The sequence below is a fragment of the Seriola lalandi genome, unplaced genomic scaffold, assembly GCF_002814215.2.
Source record: "Seriola lalandi dorsalis isolate HSWRI2012SDOR001 ecotype SW California unplaced genomic scaffold, Sedor1 jcf7180002054663, whole genome shotgun sequence".
In the NCBI taxonomy this organism is placed as follows: Eukaryota; Metazoa; Chordata; class Actinopteri; order Carangiformes; family Carangidae; genus Seriola; species Seriola lalandi.
Genome location: NW_019525216.1, coordinates 1,318,723 through 1,331,277, shown reverse-complemented (window position 1 = coordinate 1,331,277; position 12,555 = coordinate 1,318,723). Strand labels below are relative to the sequence as shown.

Genomic DNA, 12,555 nt, shown 5'->3' with positions numbered 1-12,555 from the left:
TGGCTCATTACAAGGAGGGCAGGATGGCGACTGAGCTAGATGAATCCCCCCCTGTTGGGCAATTGTCTAACTAACAGAGGGGAACGTTCATTCAGCTGCTATGCTATGTTTTACCCCAGCTGACAGCTCGCCTGGACTTGTTGGCTGATCACCCGCGCTTCACAACACCGTCCGGCCTCGGAGACAACACTCAAGTGTTCTCACCAGAGAAGTCGGCCTGTTTCACCCCTCCGAGTTTGAGAGGTCACGTCCCGGCTTTTAATGCCATATTAAGCAGTTCTGATCAGTTCCTGGCTCAGCACTCGACCAGAGAGGAACCAGTGGAGTCCTCGAACTCATTCAGCCCGTTCGCTGAAATAGGGACCAGATCTAACGTACAGGAGGAACCTGTGGAGTCCCTTCACTACCAGAAGGAGCCACCCATCCCCTTTGGAGATATTGGAGATATAAAGATTTTGATGAAGGTGAAATAATCTGTCTAACTACCAAACATAAATTTGGAGGATGTAACATATAGTAAGTCAGTAAATCTTTAAAAAAATAAGATGATGTTTAACTGATGAGAGAGTTGTAGTGATTGACGTGTGGTGAACATCAAAGATCTGTCAAGGTGCATTTAAGGAGCTACAAAATAATCATACTTTTAAAAGTGGAATTTTAAAAGGTAACATCTAACCTCTCCTGAGTCGAATGTGAGGCTCTTGTCAAATATTAGATAAACAAAATTTGAAGCTTATTTGTTTTATATTCAATTCCACAGACAGTTCATTGCACCTGCCTTTTCTCTAGAGATGAGCGCTTCGTCTGGAATCCACACTAATGTTTTCATTTTCTTTCATGAATAACTGTGTTGAATTATCACCCTCAAGGACGAGGAGGCCGGTGTGAGAGAATCAGCAGAAGACGGTGACAAGGCAGCACTGACCTCAGGGAGCAATTTTGAAAGGACTATCACAGTTGTCAAGGGCAACTCCAGCCTTGGTTTGTGATAATTTCTTCACACTCTTTTATTTGTTCTTCTTTATTTCTTTTCTCCTTATCCTTCACAGAAGTGTAAATGAGGTTGTAGCACTGAATGGCGTCTTTGGCCTTTATTTTTGGGTTCTGTTTCATGAATGCCAGATTTGCACGATTTTTGGCTGTTTTCCAGTCTGAAAGGGTAATTCCATTGCTATACCGGGGATTTGCATTTCAAAACCTGCCCACGGGGCTGCTACTGGTTCAGAGAAAATTAAGTTTTCACTTCTAAAACAAATAGGTGTTATGAAGATAGTTTTTAAAATCCTCAGTGTCTCATTGAAAACAGTACCCCATTTTGCTCTTTAGTACTCTTTGAAGGCCTTTATTTGGTGGTCGATTTAAAATTGCCTCCATAATAATATGTTTGGGATTTGTTTCCTTTTTACAAAATCAATTTCAAATCCACTCTTAAACAGACCACACTAATGTTATGATTTCTGCAAATTAACTCCCGCATACTGTGCTGTTACATTTGGGAGTTTTGTTTCAGGCTTCAACCACACCGTCTCCCAACTGGATAAAGAAAACCATTTTTATTTTAACTTTTTAAGTTTTAGGTAGACTCTCTAAAAGTCTCTCGATATATCATGCCACACTCTGAAGTTACTCCATTGAGGATGGTATGAAAAACCAAATTTGTGAATGCTGTTACACTTTCTAGGATTATTTGCTCTGACATGAAGACGTTTTCTCCTGGCAGAGCTGAAAACTCTGATTTGTACTTTTTCATTCATAATGGAGTTTCTCTTTAAAGTGTCCCTATAGATCGCAACTGAGCACAGTTCTATGTTCTAGGAGTTCAGTTTACAACCAGAACCAGTTGCTGTAATATCTTAATAAAGTATTTGTAATCATTACTGATCCAAATCCATGATTGGGGTGTAACAGATACTTGTGATCTACCTTAAAGGCATGACGGTGTGCGCCATGAAAGATGGTTTGGGGATGCTGATCCGCAGTATCATCCACGGAGGGTCAATTAGCCGCGATGGACGTCTTGGTGTCGGTGACCTCATCCTGGCAATCAACGGAGAGCCCACTGCCAACCTGACCAACGCCCAGGCTCGTGCCATGCTGCGAAGACACTCTCTCATTGCACCGGACATGGGGTAAGACACTGTGAGACTGTTGATAGAGAGCAGATGCACACATGGTTATTACTGAAACTCTACAAGGTATGAGTTGAATTTGTCTGATAACAGTGCCGCCATAATGCTGTGACTTTCAGTACCAATACCAAAATTATGTTTTGTGATACTGGTCTGAAAATACAATTTAATAATGTGAAAGCAAAACGTGTCAAGGTTCTCAAATGCTTATGTGTAATGTAATGCTTTCTAGCTCTACCTGAACAAAATGAATATAGTATTATCAAATCAGGATCTGTAGAATGAGTTTTCCCATTAGGGTTTCATTTGTTTGAGTTTTAGCAGGAGCTTGATTGTCCCCTCTACCGCAGCTCTGGTCTGATTTAATTATAGTTCACTGACATTTCTATGAGTGGTACATTTTCATAATGCCTTCTTTAGTACACTGCAGGAGCTATTTTGATGTGAAAGTTTGACACCTGCAATGAGATATCTGAGACCAGGAATATGGCATTTGGGCAAACTGTGTGTATATCTGGTTTTTGATTCTCTCCTGGTATTTAAAAAGTACTGAGGTAACAGTGCCAAGGTCTTGTGATTGTTGTTCTTTGCTGTTGAAAAATGAATGGTGGTATAACCACAGAGAGTAGCAGAGCTGTCTAGTGTTTGCCATTTTTTTTTGAAAGTTAATGCGTATTGCACCTTAAGGTCCAACCTCAATTACATCAGGATTGCTTGTATGCATATCTTGCAAACAATACATGTTGCCATTTGTAATATATGTATTGTATGTATTGTAGGGTTCTACGCACATGAACTCTGGGTGATGTAAAAAGGTGTTACAGAGTTGCAGTTTAATAAGCCAGGGATTTCTTTCTTTTTAAATGTGAATACAGGCTGAAAATACAGACAAAAGTTAATTCTATTACTTCCACTCCAATTTTACTGCCTAAGCTATATGATGCATTTAAGGAGTTAACATTCCTGCCAACCTTTTTCAAGGTAAATCGGATGTGGTATTGTACAAGTTCTGCTTGCTGAACTAAACTTGGCAGTGTGTTAGCTTCGGTGCATAAAAGCCAACTCTTCACATTCTAGATCTGCTTGTTCACCTGAGGACGATCTGTGCCCATTTTATGTGTGAGTATGACTAACTTCCACACTTGTGGTGTTTCAGCAAGAAGCTGCCGTCTTCGTTTTTTTTTTTTTTTCCTTCCTCTCACTCTGTCCATCTGCTGCCGGGCTTCACTGCAGTCTGTTTAAAGAGTTTTATCCAGACACAGAATTATGAAGTCACTTCTGTTCAGTGAGTGAGGGTAAAAACAGTGAAAACTACAAAATACAATACTTACTGTAAATGTGGAATTCTGCTGATTAGGATGCTGTTTTTAATATCATTCAGATACCTTGATTAACATTTCCATTATGCTGTGACGTTACACTCGAACATTAACCAGCATATATTGAAAAATTGTCTTCCTGCAACAGAACTTAACACACAAAGTCAAAATAATTTCTGGATAAATCTTGACTGACTGCATCACTTACTCATTGTGCTTATCTCGCTGCCTAACCTCTTTTCTTTCATTCCTGTGACTAATACGACGAACACAGTTTCTAACTCACATCTTAAACTCACAGTTTTTAGAGTGATCATTGGTATTTAAGCTCTCCCATATCTTTCTCTGCATGTTGTGATGTTCTTAATGACTCATCCATTTCATCATTTCACTGGGATTCATTTCCCTCTCTGTCCACATGCCGGCATCTTTAAAAAACCAAATCAACCCATCTGTTGAAGCTCTGTCACTCAACTGTGTTAATGTGCCCTTCAGAATCAACTCTGAAGGGCGGAAATGGGGTTTTAAGTGGATATCAGATTTTGTCAGTTAGCTTTTAGTTGATTTCTTAGCATGAATTAGTAACTAACTTGTGAATTAATAATATACGCCCTTCAAATTTGTCACATGTTCATCACACAATAGGTGATAGGAGACATGATTTGCTCAGACTTTTATGAAGGTAAACATCTGTTTTGAACAGTCAGATGTCAAGAGCCTATATATAATTCATTGACATCTCACCTTGGGCTGTTGATAGGGAGAGAGGATTTGCTGAGAAACAAGCTGAGTTCAGTGTTGCTGCAGTCTTGTGAGGTAAATCTGATGGAGTTGAGAAAAACAAGCCTCTGAATTTGAATGAGCAGATTTAAAAGACGCTCTTTTGTTTAATGAAAAAGGAGGTAGTTTTAATGCGTTGATACCAGTTTGTACTTGACTGCCGGTTCTCTATTTCTGGTAAATTAACATGCGAGTTCAGTGAGAGGGCAGGGGCATAACTGCCACTAAGGTGGGTAATTGCCACTAAGGTGGGTAATGGAGTTTCTAAAAATGGAGAAAGCTAAATTGTTTGGTTTAGTTTGACTCATATGAGTGCATATGTGTGTGCGTGCGTGCGTGTGTGTATGTGTGTGTGTCTTCAGCATTACTTATGTTCCAGCAGAGTATCTAGAGGAGTACAAGGCCAGCCTAGAGCAGGCTAAAGATGATGTCTTCTCTGAAGCGGCTCCACTCCCAGTTCCAGCACCAAAGTATGTTCTCACACTCTACCAGAATAACTTTTCTCATGATAGCCAGATAAATTCAATGCGGCACTGTTGAGATTTCTTGTAAACAAACAAAAGTTAAATTTACATTAGTGTTTCTCACCAAAACACATTGTGTAAATCCACGAGGCCAAAAAAACATGTTAAATTTATTTCCGCTCTCAAAAAAGCCTTTTTTTTTTTATCGTGCAATGTTTACATGCACATTTTCTAGCTAGCAGTTTTCTTCTTTCTTGTTTTTGTTGGGGCATTGCAGTGCCTCTTTGTGTGTTACCACCACTCCCTATCAATCAGTAGAAAGATGGGAAATAAACAAAAATGGGACTCTAGTGATCAAATCTCCACAAGCTTCCTTTAAGCCCTAGAGCTTTAATGAACCCCTGACAATCGCATTAATAAATTTTTTTAATTAAAATTCATCAAACTTTTCTTTCCTCATTATAATCTATTTAGAAATATTCCTAACCTCCCTGAGCGTGAAGATGGGGAGGGAGAGGAAAGTGCCTCTTACAGCAACTGGAACCAACCTAGGCTGTGAGTACTTACGCATTGTATCTAACCTTCTGTGCTTTTGTGAACACGTCCATGACACAGTTTGCAGAATCAAATCATTAAGAGTCAGAGCACGGAGAGTAAAAATCTAGCATGTTGATACTGATACCTTCCTCAGAGTGGAGTTGTTCAGAGAGCCAGGCAAGTCCCTGGGCATCAGCATCGTCGGAGGCCGAGGGATGGGCAGCCGCCTGAATAATGGAGAAGTGATGAGGGGGATTTTTATCAAACACATTCTTGCGGACAGTCCTGCTGGACAGAACGGGACCCTGAAGACTGGAGACAGGATTGTAGAGGTAAAGGAATTCAAGTCACAGACCATGGATACATGACTAATAAACCTGAGGTTGTTTTTGAGAGAAATGAAGAAAAATCCATGAAAAAAAAAAGAAATCCAAGTGCGTGCCCAACTCTTTTTCTCTGATATCTCTTTGTCAGGTGGATGGTGTAGATTTAAGAGATGCTAGTCATGAGGAGGCAGTGGAGGCCATACGCAGGGCAGGCAACCCTGTCTCCTTCTTGGTCCAGAGTATTATTCACAGGCCTAGGGTAAGTCTGTGTAATACTTCTCAAACCAATTACTAACCCACTCAAAATCTAAAGGTCACAATTTCTTCATCCTATACCTTTTTTCCACCTCCAGTAAAAGTTAAGTGTATCTATCTGCACAGGCCATTCAGGGCACTTTCAAAAACTCAAATGTAGCCTACAACCCTTGTAGTATCTGGTTTGCTTTTGAATGTTGAAAGAGAGTCTTCTTTTATAACAGCAACAACAAGCCCTGCTTGGCATTTTAAATATATTAGTGAGTTTTAACCTAAGTACAACACTCACTTGAAAATCACCGTATCAACAACATCGTTTGTTGTTTGAAAGTGCCCTTAGGCTTTTAAAGCATGACTAAGTAGTTTCCTGCTGGGGCTTCTACTGGCTTGGCTCCAGTGTTAGATCTCTTCATAGTCAATCACTTTTCATGCATTGTTATCTGTGAGATATTCCCACATGCTTTCCTTAACATTCTGGTTACTCATTAAGCCTTGCAGCAACTCATAATGTAATGTAGCACATTCAGAAGGACACAAAGAGGGGGGTTAATACAGAATCACATATTAAACTGTGGAGAATTAAAAAAAAAAAAAAAAAAAAAGTATTTTAAAGTAGCTCATTTTAACAGGAAGCCGTTCTGAACAGAGAGGCCCTCAACCCCCACAACATACAGCACACCATTTCCAAACTGCAGACAAAGTTAGCAGTGGAGAAGTTAGCCGTTTACCTCAACAGCCTGATGTTTCCAAAAACAGAGCTAAAAGGAGAGTGAATATTGGACATACATTAATCACGTGGAAAGATAATATGATTATGTATGTATTTGCCAGTTCGGTGAGAGATATTGATATCACTTTCGTGTCTGTCCACTAAATCGGTTGCTAGCAGGCAGTTAGCTTAACGTAGCACAAAACTGGAAACTAGCTTTAGAGCTAACTCTAAAATGTCTGTTACTTCATGTGTTAATATTTGATTTTTGTAACTACGGTTACATTATGAGTTGCTTCAACCCTCCATCTTTGTTCCTCCACACTGCTTCCTCAGCCCGAGTCAATATATAGCCCAGCTCCATCGCCTGCTGTAGAGAAAAACACCACTGCTTTCACATGCATGCCACATCGCACATGTCAGGTAATCTGTCTCTTCTCTTTTTTGTCTCTCTTCTTTCTGTTGCATCAGCCATCCATTACACTTAATCTTTGTTGCATTAGGTCTCCTGCCTCCTCTTTCTTTCCCTTTCTCACACAGTCGCACAGCCGAGTCTTTCTTTTTTTAACTGCATCTTAGATATACACCTAATACTGACAAAATAGAATTGGAGATTCCGTGTGGGAGAAAAAGAACTGCAGGCAAATTTTGACATCCAGAGATCCTTTCTATTTTCTATCACAGAAATAATCTTAATCGTAAGAATGACCTGACCCACAATGATTTATTTTTTAATCAAAAAGGTCGGCAAGCGGTAAAATCAATTTTGTCACCGGCAGTTGTGTTTTAAAAAAAGTCTATGCCAAAGGTGTGTAATGCTGACATTCAATACATATCCAGACTAGATTCCTAAAGCAATTTAACCACAGGGGTTATTGAAATTGTATTGCTACCGACGACGACATCTTTCCCATTTACTAAAAAGTCACTGATATTGAGTTGCAGCTCCTCTGAAATTCATCAGTCATCATCCTCTGAAATAGACTGAATAGTCTGGAAAATATCGTTCTGATTGGACGATATCTCTAAGTGCTTTAGGTGGGTCAGTAATGCCATTTTTAAATGCAGCCACTGTGGGCCACCTAGAGAGCATAATAGCATATCCTTGCTATTTCCCTTTAAGTTTTAAATCCTTCTTTTGTAAGTAGTGAATAATCTCTGGGTAGCCTGGAGGAATCTTTGAAACATTTTGTTAAACTATTTCAGAGAAAGAGGCTTTACTCTGATTTTTTTTTTTTTTTTTTTTTTTTTGATGTAGAGGAAACTGCTGTCCTGAAGGAAACCGCTTGCTTTAATGGTTCCTCATTTAAATAAAACCTGAGGTGCTTTTGTCCTTCGTACACCCCTCGCTTTTTTTTTTCTCCTGGACGGCCTCCGATTCAATTTTGACATAAAGACTCAGCCATCACATTAAATATTCCTCATGTTGTCAGCTTGTTGATCCTGTGTGTTGCTTTTCGAAGCCACCCCTGCCCTTTCCGCAGCTAAGTAGCCACCGCGGGTCGAGCCTTTGCTGCACTAATCAAACCTACTTAGCACCTGCCCTCCCTCAGGTTAGAAAGCTACCCCATGTCTGTGTCTGCCTGCTTGTGTATGGGTGTGTCTTTTGCTTGACCTGCACTGCTTTGACTTGTGTGTGTGTGTTACAACAATATTACAAATAATTTGGTTTCAGTCTGCATGTCGCTTTACCACATCAGAACATATTCAATATCAAAATGCCCATCAGTCCCATTAAAATGGGTCTAAATTGTTTCAAAATACAAACCCTTTTTCGCCTCTGCTTTCTGACAGGAAAATGATTACCATAAACTTTCTGCATCTGTTTGTGTGTGTGTGCGTGCATTTTTATGTGTTTCTGAACCGGCGCTTTTTCTTCAGCTGCGCTTTCCCGCGTCGCTATGTTGCACCAAACAAAAAAAGTAAAATCATAGTTGGGGCTTTTACTGTAAGTGCATTTTATTTTCCTTCTGTCCCCCAGCTGTGAAGGCACATTTTTTTCCTAACTACCCCTGAAACATCACCCTAAGTGTCTCACTGCTAATGTAAAGACGACAACTTGATGAGACAGTAGGCAGTCAACACAAACGCTGCTATTATGTGAAGAAGTGTAAACTGCAGTATCTTTTTTTTCAGAAAGCCAGAATTTCTGGCAAAACCTTTTAAGCTCGATCAATGGGGAGTAATGGTCAAGCTTGGATAGACATGCGGTGCTGGGCAAGCTTTTTCACTCAACACATCAATGTTCTGGCATGGCCCAGTGTGTGTGTGTGTGTGTGTGTGTGTGTGTGTGTGCTTCAGTTCTTAGTCTGGTGTTGCCAGACTCCTAGCTAGCTAGAGGAAACAAGCGAAGGTTTTATTTATTTATTTTTTTTTCTGTGTTTAAGAAATGTGGAGTTTTTCTTCAGTAGTAACATTTATAAACAGATGGGTTTTCATCACAGAGCATATGTTGCATGAGACTGGTTTTAGTCACTCAGAAGAGTTACGACTTTGTATGAACTTATTAATATTTATGGGATTACTGTTTTGCGGTATGCAGCAGAATGATACAGCATCTTTCACTATGTGGTGACATTGAAGTGAATATTATGAATTTGCTCTCCCTACGTACGTGACACAAATTAATGAGAAGTTTATTATTGTGACAATCTGATCGAGAGTGCGGTGATTTACCTTTGTGTCGTCTTGTACACAACAGTCATCGATAACGGACTCCAGCGAGGAGAGAGCAGCAGCAGCTGTGAAAAGGGACAACAAGGACAAGGTTGGTATTTCCAGTGACCCTGCACTGACAGCTTGTATCAGTGTTCTGTATTTGTTGTTGTCTCACAGTCAGCTATCGGAAAGTGTTGCTCGCTGCAATAAGATCCAGGTTTGAAATATGACAGTGTTTCAGATCAAGAGTCGGTGAGCTCAACTTTTCAACACGAACTCGGGATGCGCTGTGAAAGTTAACAGCGGCATATGTCTGTCATATCTGTGTATGTGTTGTCTTCTAAAGTTGTTGCCCTTTGTCTCTTCTCTGTAGGAGGGTGACAGTCACAGTAGACTTTTCCTCCGCCTCTCCCCAACTAACCCTTTCACTCCTACCCCGTTTAAGGTTTGTGGGTCTCTGTGTTGTTCTTCCCGCTTTTCCTTTCCGTGCATGCTTGTACAGATGTGTTGATTTACTGTGACACAGGTCATGGTATTGGATAATCTTAACATGCTGTACATGCATCCACTTGTATGTGTCCTAACATCTCCTCTGTCTGTCTGATTTCCTTTGTGCATTTTTGTGAGAACATCAGAAAATCTTTTGTCTTTTGTTTTTTTTCCACTTTCTTTCAAAGAATAGCTGAATCAACACTCAGATCTCAGTTGATTGGTGGACTTAAGCAAATTGTAGATTTTTGGCTTAGTATCACAATTCAATTATCTAAACATGCTTTGTATTTCTACGCAACGTGATATTAATCAAAAGTTCGATTATGTTGCTCTTGTTTTTCAGGTAAGTCTATTATGAAAGTCTGATGTGTGAATATTTTGATTATAAATGATTACAGCACTTATAATGAAGTAATTCAAATGACTATTTTTGACATAGTTTAATTTTATCATAATTTAAGGCTGTAGCTGAAACAGGCTGATTAGCCTACTTCTGATTTTAGCCTCTGGAACCATATTACATAACTTTAAATTATGTTCCAACCCGAAACTAACATACTCTGCTCAAAGTGATGAAGCTGTTAATGTAAACCAAGCATATGGCCTCTGTTGATTACATCAACAACTCTCATGTGCCTTCCTATCCCTTTAAACCTGACATCAATTTGATTCAAACTTAATTGCAGAGTGAAATCCTCTCTTTCTCTGTGCTTTGCACTAATAAACTATTTTCCAACTCCATCTGCGGCGTGACAGCCGGCGAAGCGTGAAGTGGCGAAGGCATCTCCCACCAGCACTGTCCTCCCCCTGCCAGTGGTGCCTCATGTGGGAGAGACTGATACAGACACGCTGACAGAGATTCCTGGCAGACCTGCCGAGGCAGAGGAGGAAAACGAAGAGGAGGAGGAGGTGGAGGACGAGTTTGGATACAACTGGAGTGAGTTCACTTTGTCTATTTCTAATGGTGCGGTTATATATTCACTTAGGGATGACAGTAAAAATGTGCATTTAGTTATATTTTTGTCTTTAGTTTTAATTTATTTAATACTGGGTAATTGTAAATTAAGCAGATATTATTTCAAATATGACACATGTGAACTGTAAACATGTGAATGTGACCAGTGACCAGTTTTTGACTTAATACATGGACATTTCACCTAAATAGAGTCAATTAATTGAGACAGACAGGATATTTATATGCTTGCGGTCACATGCATTGTCACATAACTGCCACTAGAGGTCCCCCAACTTCCATGTTAGTATTGCCTGCTCATAAAATCCAGCCAGTCTGCAATAAAACTACACGGATTCACATGCTTGTGGTGGTTGTATCTCAGCAAAACCTGAAGGACTCAATGCCCCAATTAAGCTATTAGCATCCTGCAGACGCTGTAATGTCAGCTGTAGGATGAGCTCTTTGATTCAAGGAGAACCGGTCATATTCAACTCAGGCAACCAGCAGAAAGGACAGACTTCCAGCCTTCAAACACCTGGGACTATATCTGTCTGTATGTGTGTGTGTGTGTGTGCCTGTGTGCGCATGTGTGTGTGTGTGTGTGTGTGTGTGTGTGTTAGGGAGAGACAGAGCCCATCCTGCGGGGATAAGATTGATGAGGTTGGGCCCAGGGAGGTGAGTTGTGGAGATTAGTACAGGACTGATGGTTCAACAGTGGCAGGGAGCCCAGAACAACAGGAGCCCATTGGTCTGAACAGCTATCTAACACACCAGAGACAGGAGAGGTGGAGAGAGAAAGAGAAGGGACGTGAGTGAGAACAATAGAGACAAGACTGAGACAAAAAAAAAAAAAAATAGAAGGTGAGACCGAGACCAAAATAAAATCTGCAGTCTGACATTTAAAACTTTTTACAATTTACTTTTTGTGACCATGCATCTTACACCTGCCCCCTTTTCTAAGCAACATGACATGAATTGATATGGGACACCAGGATCAAGATAAACCTGGCACTATCCAGCAGCATTGTCATCTTGCATCCGTCTGCCACGACTTCATCTGCCTCTTTCAGAGAACATAATCCGGCGCTATGGCAGCCTCCCAGGTGTCCTACACATGATTGAGCTGGAGAAAGGCAAGACAGGCCTGGGCCTCAGCCTGGCAGGGAACAGGGACCGCTCTCGCATGAGTGTGTTCGTGGTGGGAATAGACCCCAACGGGGCGGCCGGGAGGGACGGACGCATGGTGGTGGGGGATGAGCTGCTGGAGGTGAGCTGTGTATTGATTGTATTTCTCAAGTGATTGGTCATTTTGTCAAAGCTTTTTTTCTGATGTTTTCCTTTTTTTATCACCATTTTTGCATTGCATGTTCACTCTTGGTGATAAAGTGTGTGTTACTGAGCAATTTTGTTTTTATTCTGTTAGATCAACGGGCAAGTCCTTTATGGCCACAGTCACCAGAATGCATCCTCCATAATCAAGAGCTCTCCATCCAAAGTCAAGATCATCTTTGTGAGGTATAAAAACACTTCTTAGCGCTTCTTATTAAAGCATCTATGATCACATTTCCATGGCAACAGCTACTAAATTTTACTATTGCTTATAATAATAACATGAGTAAGTTTATTCTAGGTCTATTGTAATGCTATTTAAAATCCAATAGAGGGAGCTATTGTAATTCAACAGAAGGATGTACTTGAAGGTGAAGTAATGCAATAAATATTCAGTAGTGACGAGCAGCTTCTGCCACATGTCTCTGTGAAAAAAGGAACGGATTTATTCACTTGAAATCATTAATCCACCAAAGCTTCTCCAGTAATTTAGTCTTTTTCTTTTTCTTTTTTAAATATCACATAGATCAGTCAAGGTGACACTTGACTTTGTTACAGTGATTCACCCAATTTGTAGTGTGACAACCAGAAAAGTGACAAAA

The 12,555-nt window shown here is 40.3% G+C and overlaps 1 protein-coding gene across 11 annotated transcripts in view; it reads left to right on the top strand.

The window, feature by feature from the left end:
* mpdz (multiple PDZ domain crumbs cell polarity complex component) overlaps window positions 1–12,555 on the top strand; it is a 45,521-nt gene that overhangs the window by 21,286 nt on the left and 11,680 nt on the right. For 5 of the 11 annotated variants that reach the window (XM_087177937.1, XM_087177935.1, XM_087177930.1 and 2 more), the window contains 14 exons: window positions 120–464; window positions 870–981; window positions 1,931–2,129; window positions 3,207–3,248; window positions 4,591–4,698; window positions 5,167–5,247; window positions 5,384–5,561; window positions 5,704–5,814; window positions 6,856–6,942; window positions 9,221–9,286; window positions 9,551–9,622; window positions 10,426–10,606; window positions 11,695–11,891; window positions 12,048–12,139. In XM_087177937.1, coding sequence (XP_087034063.1) covers window positions 120–464; window positions 870–981; window positions 1,931–2,129; window positions 3,207–3,248; window positions 4,591–4,698; window positions 5,167–5,247; window positions 5,384–5,561; window positions 5,704–5,814; window positions 6,856–6,942; window positions 9,221–9,286; window positions 9,551–9,622; window positions 10,426–10,606; window positions 11,695–11,891; window positions 12,048–12,139 — 1,871 coding nt within the window. Of the gene's footprint in view, window positions 1–119; window positions 465–869; window positions 982–1,930; window positions 2,130–3,206; window positions 3,249–4,590; window positions 4,699–5,166; window positions 5,248–5,383; window positions 5,562–5,703; window positions 5,815–6,855; window positions 6,943–7,982; window positions 8,073–9,220; window positions 9,287–9,550; window positions 9,623–10,425; window positions 10,607–11,694; window positions 11,892–12,047; window positions 12,140–12,555 lie in introns of all 11 variants that reach the window. The other 6 variants (XM_087177938.1, XM_087177931.1, XM_087177933.1 and 3 more) reach the window with 6 other exon arrangements.